Source organism: Scardinius erythrophthalmus, assembly GCF_964197995.2.
Source record: "Scardinius erythrophthalmus genome assembly, chromosome: 6".
NCBI classification, from domain to species: domain Eukaryota; kingdom Metazoa; phylum Chordata; class Actinopteri; order Cypriniformes; family Leuciscidae; genus Scardinius; species Scardinius erythrophthalmus.
In genome coordinates, this window is record NC_138226.1 from 16,236,025 (window position 1) to 16,252,699 (window position 16,675).

At 37.6% G+C, this 16,675-nt stretch overlaps 1 protein-coding gene across 6 annotated transcripts in view; it reads right to left on the minus strand.

Moving 5' to 3' along the window:
- Positions 1-446: 446 nt before the first annotated feature.
- The window catches only part of tbc1d4 (TBC1 domain family, member 4), a 34,131-nt gene continuing 17,902 nt past the window's right edge, over positions 447-16,675 (minus strand). For 2 of the 6 annotated variants that reach the window (XM_081369275.1, XM_081369274.1), the window contains exons 11-20: positions 15,610-15,762; positions 13,156-13,307; positions 12,648-12,857; positions 10,285-10,446; positions 9,418-9,576; positions 8,883-9,127; positions 8,025-8,184; positions 7,672-7,841; positions 6,483-6,659; positions 451-2,420 (exon numbers count right to left, since the gene is read on the minus strand). In XM_081369275.1, coding sequence (XP_081225401.1) covers positions 2,190-2,420; positions 6,483-6,659; positions 7,672-7,841; positions 8,025-8,184; positions 8,883-9,127; positions 9,418-9,576; positions 10,285-10,446; positions 12,648-12,857; positions 13,156-13,307; positions 15,610-15,762 — 1,819 coding nt within the window. In that variant the 3' untranslated portion in view covers positions 451-2,189. Of the gene's footprint in view, positions 2,421-6,482; positions 6,660-7,671; positions 7,842-8,024; positions 8,185-8,882; positions 9,128-9,417; positions 9,577-10,284; positions 10,447-12,647; positions 12,858-13,155; positions 13,308-15,609; positions 15,763-16,675 lie in introns of all 6 variants that reach the window. The other 4 variants (XM_081369278.1, XM_081369277.1, XM_081369279.1 and 1 more) reach the window with 3 other exon arrangements.

The following is a 16,675-nucleotide window of genomic DNA, read 5'->3' on the forward strand; positions in this document are numbered from 1 at the left end:
GATTCCATTGTATTAATATTAAAATGTCACTTTACCTTAGTTTTTCGATGATGTAAACTTACAGATTGATCATAATATCCAGCCCTGAATATTTTTATATTTGACTGGTACCAATATTTTAAGATGTTTTTGCATCCCATGATATTGCTGATAAAACTTTATGTAGTGAAACACAAAAAAAATTACTTTCCCAGTATTTGATCTTCATGCATCATTCTTCAAATTCTGAAAATGTGTTTATATTGAGCTTTGATACATATATAAAATAAAAAAAATTCCAAACAAAAAATGTGAATTGTGCTTATTGGCCCAAGTCAAAGGGATTTTGTCCTTCCTTCAATGTATGTGTATACAATTCTTCAAGTTTATCCACTAGATAATCATTCACCAAATTCAAACAATAATAATAATGCTTTCCTTGACAAGCAATAATAAAAATGGAAACTGAGGTATAAAAAGTTGATTTTAATGGAGTATGGAGGACTGACAACTCAGCCAAAATCAAAAGGAACAATCACGAGATACTGTCAGTACACACACTTTCAATGATGAACAAAGATTCATTACAAACAAAAGTGAATCAGATATTAATGTAGTCCAAGGAAACTCAGCAACTTTGTGTTGAAGGTGTTGAGAAGTAACATGTGATAATGAAAAAGTGATGGTAATGATGAACATGTTTTGGCACACTGAATATAAAGTATGAAAAAGTATGACTATGATGTATCAAACGCACCACCAGACCATGTGCTTATGTTTTTTTCTGTCTGAAGACATGATATCATGATAGCACTGAGAAATATTGAAACGTTGGACTTGGCTCTTTCTCCCCCGTCCTTCACATTGTTAAACTTTGGTGCAGAAGTATTGCTAGTATGTACCTTCTCTGAACAGGTGATGTATTTGCAGCCCTTGGTTAAACATGCGCATGTTTCCACTCTCTCTAAACATACGCAAGTCTTTTCAATTCGCAATGTCACAGAAATGTATTTCTTAAAAGAGATCAAGAAAACAATCAAAAACCACTATCTAGAATAAAGATTAGACATGTTTTACACGCCACTGGTAACCACCACCAGCCTAGCAGTAACTCTTCTTATATGCCACTTTTGACATATATTCACACAAGCACAAAATAGCAGAAAGAAGCTCTTTATAAAGTTTGCGAACACTGCCCTAAGAGTTTTACCATCTTACTACAATTGTGATTCATTCATTGAACTATCAAAACAAGGTCAATTGTGAGACAATTTGAAGACAGACAACAAGAATGAGTGTTCAAGTAGATAATCCTATATAAGTATTCTGCACAATCTTCTTACTGTATATACATATACAGTCTTATTTAGCCACCAACAGGCAGTTTAACCCAATGCATCTTCTATCATTTTTGTTGTATTAGGCCCAGATGAACTAACATCAAGTAAAAAAATGTATTAAATCAATGCTTTAGCTCTTTTCCAACACTACAAAAATATTTGCGCAGATGTCAAATACAGTGCGACACAAAATTCGAAGTGATCAATTGAAAAGAAACCCAAGCTATGGTAAAATCCACACAGGATTTTTGGATTTATTATCCAGTGTTTGAATGATTACATGCACACATCTTTATGGCATAGTATCCAGCACAGTGTTTTTCAGGCATACTTCCTCACTGCACACACAGAATACTGTGCAATAACAAAGAAGAGGGTTTAAAGACAAGAAACTCTTCATGTCTTCAGACAGTGATTCGCTTGAAGCCCATGAGCTCAAACAAGGAAGTCTGGACAGCAGGACTGTTTGTAAGTTGCAGAGGAAACCCAGCAGCAGAAGGTTTCACTTCCTGCCTGCACTTTAGGTGAAGCACTTTAAGCAAAAGGTCGACCCGGTAAATATTTGGCTTCCTCCAAACTCCAGGTTTGGAGTGCCAGGTCAAAAAAATCTTCACAGTGAGCACAAAGTCACGTGTGGACATTAATGCAACACGCCACATACGCGGACTAGTCCTGCTGCTCTTTGGAAAGGAAACACTTCCGTACTGTTTTCAAGTTTAAGTGCAGCCGCAAGGTGTCAAACGTTCCCATTTCTCAAACGTAAAAACTGAATTAGGCCATCAAAGGTGAAGCATGATGGGAACATAGAGGAAGAAGCAGACTAACACTACTGATGTACCGATATGATGCATCAGTCAGTAGGACGGCCATTCAAGGCTTTTTACAGGCAGCTTTGGCTTTCCCATTATTGCTGGACTTGAGCTGTGTCATCTCCACCTCAGCCATGGCTTCTGATGGCAAACTGCTACGCATGCGCTCAATGGTCTTCTGGTAGGAAGCTTTCTCCTGTTCCAGAGAACGGATCAGGTGCTTCATCTTGCTCTCTCGTGACAGGAAACTCTCCACGCTGCTCTCCAATGTCTGAATCTTCAAACGAGCCGCCTGTTAATAAGAAAACCAAACATGTTTGGTTTGAGTGATGAATGAATCATGTGAGGAAACTATGCACAATTTTTGTCATGTGACCATATACACTATTGTTCAAAAGTCTTTGAATGTTTTTGAAAGAAGCCTCTTATGCTCACCAAGGCTGCATTTATTTGAAGAAAAATACAGTAAAACAGTAATATTTGGAAATATTATTACAATTGTTTTCTATTTTAATATAATTTAAAATGTAATTTATTCCTGTGATGGAAAAGCTGAATTTTCTGCAGCCATTCCTCTAGTCTTTGGAGTCACATGATCCTTAATATGCGGATTTAGTGCTTAAAGCTACACTGTGTAATTTTTTTAGTTGATTCTTAGCAAAAACACTTAGTTCTTTCAAAAATATATGTGCTCATGAATGTATATTTACTTCTTTCAAGTAATAAAGTATTCTTGTAAGTTTATAATCTGCCATTGAAAGTACATACGGGTGAGGGGTTCGAATGCCGGTCGCCATGTTGCGCCTCCATCTTGAAACTACATTAGCCAAAGAGGGACATACCTGTAAATTCGAGCTTCGCCTTTAGCGCTTTACACTCAGTGACACAGAGACGAATGCGAGGGGGAGATTGCTCGCGACTGCCGGCAGATTTGAAAGATTGCTGATGGATGATCACTCCTATTTTCGAGGACATGTAGCAGAGTCGCCAAGGAAGCGAAAGAGAGAATTAAAACGTCAAAGCGACAGGCAAATCAGCAAGACCAAAGTCAATACTGAAGTAGTCTCAGCCTCAGACGTCACGCCCACGGAACGTTGGCTAAACGTCTGATGCATATGGTACACTTAACTGGAAACACTTCAGGAATGTCGAAGTCGTCATCTGATTGGTTAAATTTTATCGGATTTCCGGGGGGCGCGAGTGTCGCGTTTATTTTCGGTCAGCCGGGAAACAAAGCGCAGACGTGTGATTGCGGAAGAAAAACTGTTGTGTTTACATGAGTGACAATGAGCATTTATCAAGATCAGCTAAACGTAGGATTCTCAAAAGTATACGTGCACGAACAGATCAATGACTTACTGCTTGTTTTCTTCTCCTTCTTTGATTTTCTATGCTGACTGACTTGTTGTACGCCGGTCTGTTGTTGTGGGGACATTTCCACGCCCTGAAACGTGACGCTGAACGAAACGAACTGTAATTGGTTGTTTGACATGTCGGTCAAACGGCCTTATGGGCGGGCCTTGGCCAAAGAAAGCTGCTATGAATTCCAGACCTTCAGCCGTCAGTCTGGAGGTCTGGCTACGCGAGACTAATACTGAAGTAACTTTTCCCAGATGGAAAGAGCTCATGAGGAGCAAAGATTTTAAAACGGACGCCGAAGTTGCCTGCTTTCTTCTCGACAGGTAATTCAGCCTATTTGTGTAAATTCGAAGTTTTATAGTTGCTTGTCTAACCATAGCATGGTTGTTCATAACGCCAGAACGACCTCTAGTATAACTTCATCCTCGCGTCAATGGTGAAAAAGTATTGTTTACCTTGTAACATTCATCTGTGCTGCGACGGATCACAGGTGATAGTTTTAAAGGCGCAATTGTACCAAGTCGAACTGGAAGCCATGTTAATCTTGGAATAATACGGCCACCGTAGGAGTTAAAACGCCCTCGAAATTGAAAGGAACAGAAACTAATATTCACTGGGTAGTCATATACAATTTCACCGCTAGATGGGGGAAAATATCACACAGTGTAGCTTTAAGAAATATTTATTGGAATCAAAGAAATTTAAAAAAAAACAGCATTTATTTAAAAAACGATTTTTGTGGAACAACAGCCACATTTCCACCGTCGACGATGGAACAAACGATATGAGATGTAAATAGCGATCGTGTTATGGAGTATGATCAGATATTTCTTTTAATTTCATTATTAACTTCGCTCAAATAGCACGCTTGGCCAACTATAGAGAAACTGGCAGCCAGGCAACAGACAAGTGATCAATCCTGACGTCACTACATGCATTCTACCAGCTGGCTAACCGCACTGAAAACTCCAGGCCGTGCCGAACCAAGCTCAGTGGAAATATAACTGGTACCGTTCCTTACCGTTCTGCCTGACAGTGGAAAAGCGGCTATTGTAAAAGTCTTTACTGTCACTTTTGATGAATTTAATGCATCCTTGCTGAATAAAAGTACAGAAATCCAACTTTTTAATGGTAGTGTATTTAGAAAGGGTCTTTTTAATACATTGAACATGTCAAAGTAGATTTTCTATATGGAAAGTAAAATTACATTTATCCACATCTAAAATACTAATATATAGACACTATCTTAGGAAAGTTAAAATAGTCACTACAAACAAGTTAAGCTTTACTGATACTTCATTCAATGTGTAATGTCGCCAAGTTAGATAAATGCTTTGTTATACTGCAGAACAGAATGCAGAAAAAGAGAAATATTATCTTAAAATCGTTTCGGCACCTGAGGTTATAACTATAGCTCCCATACAAGGACGCAATAATAGCAAGATAACGTTAGCTTCGCGTTTCCCAGTGAGCATAAACAACGGCGGCGGCGTAAACAAATTTAGTCAAAGTTGTCAATAGCCTAGAAATTAACATTCAAATTCATAACCAACAGTGGATGAAAACAATCGTTCACACAAATTGTCGCCCTACTGTGAATTTGCTTGATCATTTACAATAGAGATTGATCGCTGCTAGAAACATACATGTTATATTCACCAAAGTTAACGCTGACTGCATAGATCTAGCTAATTACATCCTTGTGTTGGTTTGGCGAACATGAACGTCAGTTTAGAAAGAAAAACGGATTTACCTGTTCTGCAAAAACACAGCAACCGAATGTCGGATTGGAAGCCCTTCTCGCCACCTTTTAAAGGATTTTCCGAAGTAAATTCGGGACTTCGCGCGTTCCTTATCCTTGTCCTTGTCCCTCTTCTTTGCAATTTGTTCATCGGAACGTGTGTGTGGTCGTGTGTCGGCCATAATTCAAACTTCCCTCTTCATGCTTCTCTGTTCTCTCTCCTCCACACACCCCCTTCACGTGCACGCGCACTAACCCCCCAAACCCCACCCTCCAATACTTCTTGTCGGTTATTGGCTGGAGCTCTGTTTATTATGTTTCGTGGTGCGGGTGAGCCCAGTTTGTTTTTGTTGCCGTTTGTGGAGCCTGTGGTGTCTAGAGAGACCGCGTTTTTTTTACAGTGTGTTCAGGGGACAGGCAGCTAGCGGATAGTGAGGAGATGTTTGCTGTATGTGACAAAAAATTTTTGGCCTAAAAAACGCGTCACATCACTTACAGCACCTTTAATAGGCATGTCCTTGTGCATACAGAAATCTCACTGGATTATTACAATTAATGGCAAAAAGAATGTTTGGAAATGTAAACTGATATTTCCTACTGACACAATACAGCAAAATATATAAATAACTGACATGCCTAAGACTTTTGCACAGTACATATATATATATATATATATATATATATATATATATATATATATATATATATATATATATATATATATATATATATATATATATATATATATATATATATATACACACACATTTTTATAAACTGACTATTATACACACACATTTTTATAAACTGACTATCAATAATACCATTATGTTAGTTTGGAAAATTTGGAAAGCGAGCCGAATATATTTTCACTTTCCCCTATATCATGTTTCTACGAACAGCTTGGTTTTAGCAACAGGTTGTTTTTAAGAACAAATTGGAGATGAGCATGTTGTGATATTACATGTTTAGACTAATGGAGTTTCAGGATAATTCACTCTCCCACATTCACAAACACTAGTGGATGACCGATCAACAAGCTATTATCAATTGAATTCCTATTACTTTTATTTAAATGTGAAATTCAAAATACCATTTTAATATTCTTTGGTATTAAACGAAGAGGCGTTTCTGTAAAGATATCCAGTTTCAGGCTGTTTGTCTTTTGTACTGTGCTGCCACACACTGGCAATAAAGGCACAAAACACTTCTCTACTTCTGCTATTTTGTGATATAACATCTATATCTACATACCTGCAGTTTCTCTAGCAAGTCCATGTTCTGTTTCTTGAGCTGGGCATTGGATTTCTCCAGTTTATCCAGCCTATCCGATTCCTCTGATGGCGGAGGTGCGTCTGACAGCTCATCCTGCAGGACGTGGTACTCCACTTCATACGCGTGCAGCTGCTTGGAGATGTCCATCTCAGTCGCCTGCAAACCACATTTCGTACTGACAGTTATTGTCAGAGAATATGCCACATACTGTAACATATATATATATATACACATACACACACACACACAATTATAACGATTTTTTTGTTATCAATTTCATTAATAAGGGTTTTGATTTTTGAAAAGCAAGTTACACCACCTAGTGGTTAAATGATGTGCATTCTACTCTAAATAGGCTGTTTGGCCAGTGTGTGGGGAGAGACACCAGTGTACTGCATACTGCACAGCAAACACTGTGCTGTCTGCTGTTAAAAAAATAGTATATGAAACAGCATTTAGTATGCAACAAAAATGGTTTTCAAACAGTATGCTATACCGCTGTCACATGATCCCTTTGATCATGCCATATGGTCACTTTACAGTATAGTATCCAGTTGCAGTTTAAAAAAAAATGATATTTTGAGATTGATCAAATACGTCAAGGAAAACATGTCAAAATTATTGGTGATCAGAGTTGTTATTGGTAACCAAAACCAGTTTTTTGAAAATCATTTCAGTAATTGATATAAAGACAAAAAAAAAAAAAGTAAAATTTTGCCTTATCAATATCAAAATAAATGATATGATAAAAAATTATATGAAGTTGAAGTACTTAAAATAAAATTTAAATATTTTTTAAAATGACAAAAGCACATACAGAGTATGAAACAAAATTAATAAAAATGTAAACTAAAAATAAAATGAAAACTGAAAATTTTAAATACTATTATACTATATAAATAATACTAAAATAGCACTGTGATTGATATTGCTTACTCATTTGGAGATGGAACATTTTAATAAAAAAAATCTAAATCAAACTGGGCAATTTAAAACAATTGAAGCCAAAAAAGAGATTAAAAATTGTGAAACACTTAAACGAATTGCTGACAGGATCCAAACCATACACTTTCCCTTAAACATTCATAATTATTTAAAAACAACTCCCTGAGAAACAAAACATAAGTGTACAAAAAAAAGTGTCATGTTTATTCCATTTTAAATGTACCTTGGTGATTGTCTCTTCCATTTGGCTGTGAGTGAGGGTGGGGATGGTGGATTTAAGGTAGTCCACGATACTTTCAAAGCTGTCACACTCCAGTATCTCCCCCTCGTGGTTGCTCAGCAAACACAGGGCCACCTTAAAGATCACTTCTGTGCCTTGGACAAACAGGAGGTCTGCCACAGAACACACATACATGTACAAGAGTCAAAGGCTAAGCACTGGCTACAATACTTGTTTTATGTGTGAAATGCATGAATTTGAACACACAAGATCATTTCATGTTCCCCCTAACCCCATCACATACCCTACATTCATTCAGGTCTGAATAAGGTAGTTACGTAGGAAGTGAAATATACCAAATATACGGGCAACAAAGCCGAGCGGGAACTGAGAGGCGAAGAGAGTGAGGAACCACGGTGCGGCGTACAGGCTGGGGCAGATCTCGTGCTCCTCCAGGTGAGTGTACAGGTTACGGTGATAGTCATGCAGCAGACGGGACAGCTGGTACATCTGGATCTACAGAGAGAGAAAGAATAAAAAGTCCTCACACTTACAGGTGTGACCTTTCAACAGGCTCAAACGCAACTAGCTGAGACAGCACTCTCACGGGATTAAACATTGGCACGTCTGATGATGAATAATCACTAACAGCTGAGGAGGGAAAAGTGTGCAAGAGGTGGAGACGGCTGTTTGCATACCGCTTGAGCAAATGTGCATTAAGTCATGTGTATTAAAAATACTCTCTGTGTGGATCGTTGTGACAATATTAGGATTTGGAATTTACAATCACTAAAAGAAAAGCACTAGTTTTTTAAAAATTGTATTTCTTAAATGTAAGGTGTGCTAGGTCACTTCCAATTTATGTTTCACTGGTCAATACATCAATGGCTTTGAATGTTATACTGACACCTGGTGGGGTGGAGGTAGCATTGTGCAAACATGTTTCAAGGCTGATGACACTTCAAACATGTTTGTTTTTTTATTTTTTTATTTTTTAAATGAAAGTGTCCAATAAAAATCTAGTTTTTGATGCAAAAGGAATTTTTTTTATATAACATTCAGATCCTGAAATTAGGACACAATGTTCTATACTCATTCCATTATCTAACACAAAAACCAGTTCTGCTACATTTAACAATAGGCATAATCAGAAAAGTGAACATGCCAGTTCTGAAAGAAAAACACGATCTAGTGAAATCTGACACACGGCGCACCTGCAGGGAGATCATGTCGGGACGGTACTGCCGGCGAATGCCCAGATCGTACATGAGGAACTTGAGGGTGTCGAAAGCCTGTTCCTCGCTCATATGCAACAGTAGCAAACCGGCCACAAAACTGATGCCCTGGCAGTAGCCCACCTCCGTGTCCAGCAGGGAGTAGGCCTTCAGGAGATTGTACAGAGACAGCTGTCCAGCTCCCAGCTGAGCACTGAAATACTGGTGCGTTGGGAATGTCCGGCCTGGAAAGGGGAACATCACTTCAGTAATGTGCTGGGTCAAAAATATAACACTATTCTGATGTCCATGTGAATTTGCTGCAACAATATGAAAATATACAGTTGTATAGTCTGATTTGAGATTTTATAATTTCTGATAGTATTTTATGATATTTTCTGTCACATTTTATGTGTGATTTGACATTTAATTAACAAATAATATATTACAACTTTGAAATGCATTCCATGTATGTAGCTTATCAGTATGCGTATTGCCCTATAAACAAACTCTACGTGCTTGGTTGGATACAGACCGAGGTCGACCAGGATGGCGTGTTGCTGTGCTGTGAGCTGCTTGAGGAGATCTTGATAAGGCGTTTCAGGAGACTGCTGCCGCTGCGGCAGACGGTGACGCAGACGATACTGCTGGAAGAGGAGGAGCCACACCTCACCTCGCCGACTTTTGGGGACACCTACAGAACACACACATACAAACTAACTGAGGGAAGTCTGAGCGTACATACAAACTAACTAAGGGAAATCTGAGCGTTATTTAGAAGAGCAAAACAATTTCATGTTTATTTTAATCTAAACAGTACAATTTTTATATATATATATATATATATATATATCATTTTCATTTTTATATATATTATAATATATATATTTGAAAGAAGTCTCTTGTGCTCACCCAGGCTGCATTTATTTGATCAAAAATACAGTAAAAACATAAATACTAATATTAATTTAAATATTACTATTAATGTTATTTCAAATAACCTTTTTTATTTTAATCCATTTTAAAATGTAATTTATTCCTGTGATGGTGAAGCTGAATTTTCAGTGTCAGTGACACTTTCGTCTTTAGTCACATGGTCCTTCAGAAATAATTCTAATATGCTGATTTGGTGCTCATTAGACATTTCTTATTATTTATGTTGAAACCAGTTGATAGAAAGTTCAAAAGAACAACATTTAAAATATTTTGTACAATGTAAACATTTTTACTGTCCGTTTTCATCAAATTAATGTGGCCTTGCTTAATAAAAGTTACAAAAAAAAAATGTTTTACTGACCCCCAAACTTTTGAACGCTAGTGTAAGTATTTCTGGAACAAGTGTAACAACAAAAGATAGAGTAGCACACCAGAGACCAGAATCTCTGAAGTAAACAGTTTTTACCCTGGCAGACGGCACTGTTGATCTCTTCTTTGTCCCATTGTACTTTAGTGCGGCAGGGGCTGCTCAACTTCCTGTCCCACAGGGCTTGTAAATCTTTGGAGCACTGACACACTTCCTGGTAGTCCAGCTTCATTTTACGAATGTGCAATTCATCACGGCTGGCTGCAGGGTGAGAAAACTGTTTAGCATTCATTTATTCAGACCAACAACAGAACAACTAGTAATTAATATATTGCTTTTATATTCTATGTAACTGGTTCTCAATTTGTGTTTTTTTATTTTTATTAAAATCAATTCATATTTTTTAAATAATATTGTATCAGTATATGATTTATAAAATGCCATTCATCATATTTTAAGAGCAGATTACAATAATATGCTGTATGTTCTTTAAAACAATTCATATAAAAAATGACATTAAGCAGATTATTTAAATAACATTTATTAGCAATTTGCGCTGGTTTGCCACTTGATATTCAATCTAAAATATGGGTCCACAAGCAAAACCAGTTGAGAGCCATTCATCAAAGTCATGCATACAATAATTTTCAGTTCCAGTTTGTAAAAATAAAAGTGCCTTTACAGCAGCGCATGTACAATGGAAGCCTCACAGGCAAGCGCACATCACTGTCAATAAAATGTAGCATGCTGCTGATAGATCGAGGAATATTAAGCTACTCCCCATTTCCATAGCAACTTTAGACAAGGTTAAAAGTATACCAAGTCATGGCATGGCCTTTTACAGTAACCTTAAAGCATCACAACACATTTGTACTATCCAATATAAAAGCATATATGAACAGATGAATAAGAGAACGATGCTCTTTTAGACTCCAGATTAATGCAACTCTGCAACTATTGCACTTGACAGGAGAAAATTATATCCTAAAAACCACTTGTTATTGTTTATGGGCACTGGTGAACATGTAGCTATCTGCCTCATGCTGGTTTGTATACTACAATGCAGCCAAACAATGATATCATGCCAACAACTACCTAAAGTTCAGCCTGTTCAGGCAAGATGTCAATGCCATGGCTGTATTTTCTTACCTTCTACAATGACACGGTCATTCAGTTCGGCCCATCCAAGAGCACACAAAAAAATACAGAAATTATCAAAAGTAAAAGGGTAGAGGAAGCGACTTGAGTCTCATGCGTGATGCAGTTTGGCCAACAGAGGGCAATGTTTGACATACTTTTTGCTTTGCTCTTCCAAAGCAAAGTTGAAAATACACAATATTAACCTTTCATAATGTGTTAAAGAGATTGAAATACTGACATTATTAAACTATTTCTGAAAGACTAGAGCTATTGTGTAGCCCAGAGGTCACAGGACTGAAAGTGCACTCTTAAAGAACGTGAACGTCATCCAGACATTCCCATCTATAATTAACTTTGCTCCAGAATGTAAGATAGAGGCAGTGACACTTGCCCCTCTTAAAATAAGGCCATGGCAAAAACAACAGTCTAATCAGAGTGGCGGGAGGAAACACTCCCTCTCCTGTGACTCCACAATGTACCATGAACACTGGACTACTCCTGAAGGTTTACATTTTTGTGCATTTGGCAGACATTTTCATTCATTGTGTCTTGTACATACATTAGGTTTATTTTATCAGTGCATGCATTCCCTGGGAATCAAACCTATGACTTTAACCTTATCAGTGCAATGCTCTACTGTTTGAGCTACTGGAAATATTTTAGTTAACCAAAAAATGAAATTTCGGACGTTATTTACCCACCCTTATGTTGTTCCAAACCTGTATGACTGACTTTCTGTTGAGCAACACAAAAGGAGATGTTTTAAGGTCTCTAAGCCTGTCAATCTTAAGATCTCTTTAATATATCTAAGCCAGTGATGTTTTAGTATTATTTATATACTATTATAACATTTAGAAGTTATGGCCTAAAATCAGACTTGCTGGTCAGAGTGGTTTTATAAAAGTTTAAAAAGGCACTACAAAAAGGTCATACAATAGTTTTTTCACGCATGCACATTTTCAAACTCAAGCTTTTTTTTTTAAGCCTCTGGTGACTCCATTCATTATTTGGTAAAAAATTATGACACGATTGTCTTTTTTGGGTGAACGAACGGGCACCCAGTGAAGTGGATCCAAATGAGAGAAAAGTTAAATTATGAGAGAGAGAGAGAGAGAGAGAGAGAGAGAGAGAGAGAGAGAGAGAGAGAGAGAGAGAGAGAGAGAGAGAGAGAGAGAGAGAGAGAGAGAGAGAGAGAGAGAGAGAGAGAGAGAGAGAGAGAGAGAGAGAGAGAGAGAGAGAGAGAGAGAGAGAGAGAGAGAGAGAGAGAGAGAGAGAGAGAGAGAGAGAGAGAGAGAGAGGGGAAAGGAAGTAGAAACACTAACCCTCCAGGCGCTGGTTCTCTTTCTCCATGCGGATGAGCAAAATCTGTTGGTGGATGGCTTTCTTCCACAGGGCCCTGTAGTCAGCTGGGCAGCGCCGGCCCTTCTCTCCACCAAAGCCCTGCTCTGGGGACAGAGGGCTGGCCTGAGGGTCTTGATCCAGGTTCAAAGCCCGAGGAGAAAGTGGCAGCAGCTCCCGGCCATCCATGTGGTCTGGAAAACAGCAGATGCTGACCAAAATGTCTAAGATCCATGCTCAAATGGCATGGTAAGACAATAAAGTGATTTAAAGAATGGAGTACTGTGCATTTCCCTGACAAAAAAAAAAGTAACTTTTAGGGTGTTTCTTTTTCTTGAACCTCAGCAAAAGGGAGAATTATCTTGAAGTTCAAAAGCATGCAGAACAATGATTTATAATGCAGTGTTGACTATAAATAGACTGCTGGGAGAACAGGGTGTAATGTTGCACCTGTCTGCTTGTCTGTGTGTACGCTCAAGCATGTGTACCTACCCACGTTTTGCATAGAAGCGGAGGGTTTGTTCATGGGTGACGCCACCCTAAGGAAAATCTTCTGGCGCCAAGAAACTCTGCGTGGAGGCAGCAAGGTCAAAGAATCGGTGCTACAGCCTGACAGAGACCTCTTCCTGCCCTCCCCATTCCCACTGCAGGCAAACAAAACAATACACGCTTATTCAAATAAGACAGGCCGAAAAAAATTTTTTTTTACCATGTGCTCTCAAAACAGTTGGTCAAACCAGTTATAAGCTAAAAACAACATACATTTATGCAAAAGCAAAAGCTCATAAGCAATAAGAAGCAGAGCGTTTAGAGGTTCATAATAGATGTTAATTGGTTTCATGCATAAGCTACATAAAACACAGATTACCTGTTTTGAGGAATGAGAAGAACTATTAGGAAGTGAACAGAATGAAGAATAACTGAATAATGCATTGCACAGAAAAAACTTTGTGCAACACATGACTCAACTTATGTACAAAAACGAAGAAAACAATCTTACAATATTACCGTTTTTACTGTAATCAAATAATTGCAGCTTTGGTGAGCATTAAAAGGCTTGATGCTCTTTATTATTATTCATGTTGGAAAATGGTAGAGCTATTTAATTTTTTAGGATTATATGATGAATAGAAAGTATTATAAACATACACTGAAGTTTACCACATAGAATTATGGTTTATAATAACTTTTAAAGCTGAAAAAGCCTAATGCTTATTTTGTCTATTATTCCATTAGATAAGACATCTTTCAAGCCATTCCAAATCTAAGAAGCTTTATAGATTAATATCAGAGGCAGGAGACGTGCTTAAAGTCTAATCAAATCTGTTTTATCCCCCAGATCTCTGTCTATTTTCCCTGTACCTGTCTCTTTGCTTGGTTACCACAACAATACACAAGCAACAGCAAGGACAATTCAGAGTTAATGAAAGCGTGAAACAGGGTTGAATGTTATGCATTAACCTTGGACCAACCCTGACCGCCGCTCAACAGACAGGTGTGCTGCACATCCAATTACAAAAGACAGCTGGTGACAATCAACATACAAAGAGGAGGACCCTCTCTACAATTTGTAGAAAACCGAGCAGGGCCAAGGAAGTGACATTTTAAATATCTCCTCCTTTCAGAGCACTCAAAGCATTGGATCATAAGAGCCCGCTATTTCCAAAAAATGAATGGCGAATACACATCAAGGAACATCATTTATCAGTGATCCCAAGTTAGCTTTTGTTCAGATGAAGGAGAGCTCATAGTTCAAATATTATTGTCCTGCAAAGAAACCCTTGGGAGAGGGTCTATATTCCACACAAGTACTATTCTAATACACTCGCCCTTGACAACCGCTGCTTTATATTCTACTTAATAGCATGGATGACAGGAGCTTAGTTAAAGGGATAGTTGTCTAGAATCCTTTACTAACCCTCGTTCCAAACCTATGACTTTCTTTCTTCTGTGGAATATAAAAAAAGATATTTTGATAAATGTATCAATGTTTTTTGAGGGTTTTTTGTCCACACAATGGTAATTAACACTGTTTGGTTACCAACATTCTTTAAAATATATTCTTTTGTATTCATCAGAAGTCAGTCATACAGGTTTGGAATTATATGAAAATTAATAAACAAAGGCTGGGTAGTTTATAGGAACTCAGTTATAGGAACTAGCCAAGAACTACATTTTCACAGAGGGCCATTTTACTGACACAGACAGTCACTTACATCTTGTCGCTCTGGCTGTTGTGTGGGACGCCATCATAAATCTGGTTTAAGATGGTCTCCCAGCCTGGATAAGCTGGTCTAGCTGGTTGACAAGCTGGTCTTTAATCCCAAAACCACTCTAAAATCAGCCTGACTAGCAAGCCTATGATTTTAAGCCTGCTTTAACTGAATATCTGATATATCTATTCTGAACTATTTCAAAACTATTTACTAAAAAGAATCAGGTCAGGTACAATAATCAGCCGGGTAAAGAGAGAAATCAAATCACCACAGATGAACTAAAGATCATCGCAATTGTTCAAACCAACCTGGCAATGCTTTTTCTCTTATAAAGAATTCTGAATTATTATCCAACATAAAATATCATAAATTATTCTCAATATTTAAGCACAATATATTCTAAATATTTAAGCACTGTAGAGTATAGATGAGAAGAAAGTTCTGTGACAGTTGACGGATGCAATATAGATGATAAACGCTTTTGTTTACCATTAGTTAGTAAAGACGCCAACATGCAATTGAGGTTTAGCATCCCTCTTGTCCAGTGGACAATGACAAAGTCCAACAATGTTGACAGAAAGATAGAGTAAGTTACAGAAGTGGTTCTTCTTAACTGACGACACAGTGACTGAAGCCTTTGGGTTAAGAAACAGACAGGTGCAGAGAAGGCCACTATCAGCTCGAACCTCAGGCACCCCCGGGGGGAAACGCGATCGACGCCCCCTCTCACCTCTTAAGACTCCCGTTGTCCGACAGGGAGGCCAGTGAGCCAAGGGAGCCCTGGTAAAAGCTTTTCAGGAAAGTGGGGGTGTGGAAGGAGGACGAGAGACTGAAGTAGGAGTCACTCTCAGAGACACTGCGCACTCTTGAGATACCAATACTGCTGAGGGAGCCGAAACATAAAAGGCCCACGACAAATACACATTTCATTACAGAGGTCTAAACACGGCCGTGGAACCACAGTCTAGAACACATGAGCGCTTCTGAGCAGATGAAAGATCATAATTTTAGGTTTTGCCTGATTACTGGAAAAAAATTACTGTTACTTTTTTAAATGTTCAAAAAGTAAAAGCTCTGACAAAAATACATAAGCTCTCATAAGCATATTATCATTTTACCTATACTAAATCGATTACAGCCGACAATGTATCAGTACAGCATTGGTTATATTTAAATTTATATATATATATGTGTGTGTGTATTTAAAGTGATTAAAAAATATAAATTCCTTACACTATAAAACTAGAGCCATCAATTGAATGTCTTGATATCGCACAATTCATAATTTTTTAAAAAACTGAATTGAAGCCCCCCTGACCTATATATTAAATTCCTCAATAATATTAAGACTCAATTATATAACATCCTCAATTGGGGGAAATTCTCAGTAAAGGCTGATACTGGTTAAATTTACTGGCATATAATATAATTAATTAAATTAATTTTCAAACAATTGACAGACTCCCATCAATAAAATTCATTAAAATAACCAATATACTGTAGTTCACAAAATTCAATAAAAATCATAGGCATCACATTCTCTAGATTTAGTCATTTTCTAAATGATTTGAATTAGTGCTAAATCCAACAATACACAGACATGCCACATGCACTCTTGACCATGTAAGCATTCATGCTAAAATTTGAGTTTATATGTATTAAAGAATATTTATGATTGTAAATAAACACAAGCGGTTTTCAGCACATCAGCACATTGCTGTGACTGTCTATACATCATATGACTGTTGAATAACAGAAGTAAAGAGATAAATTGCTTTATCACATGAGAGTAAACA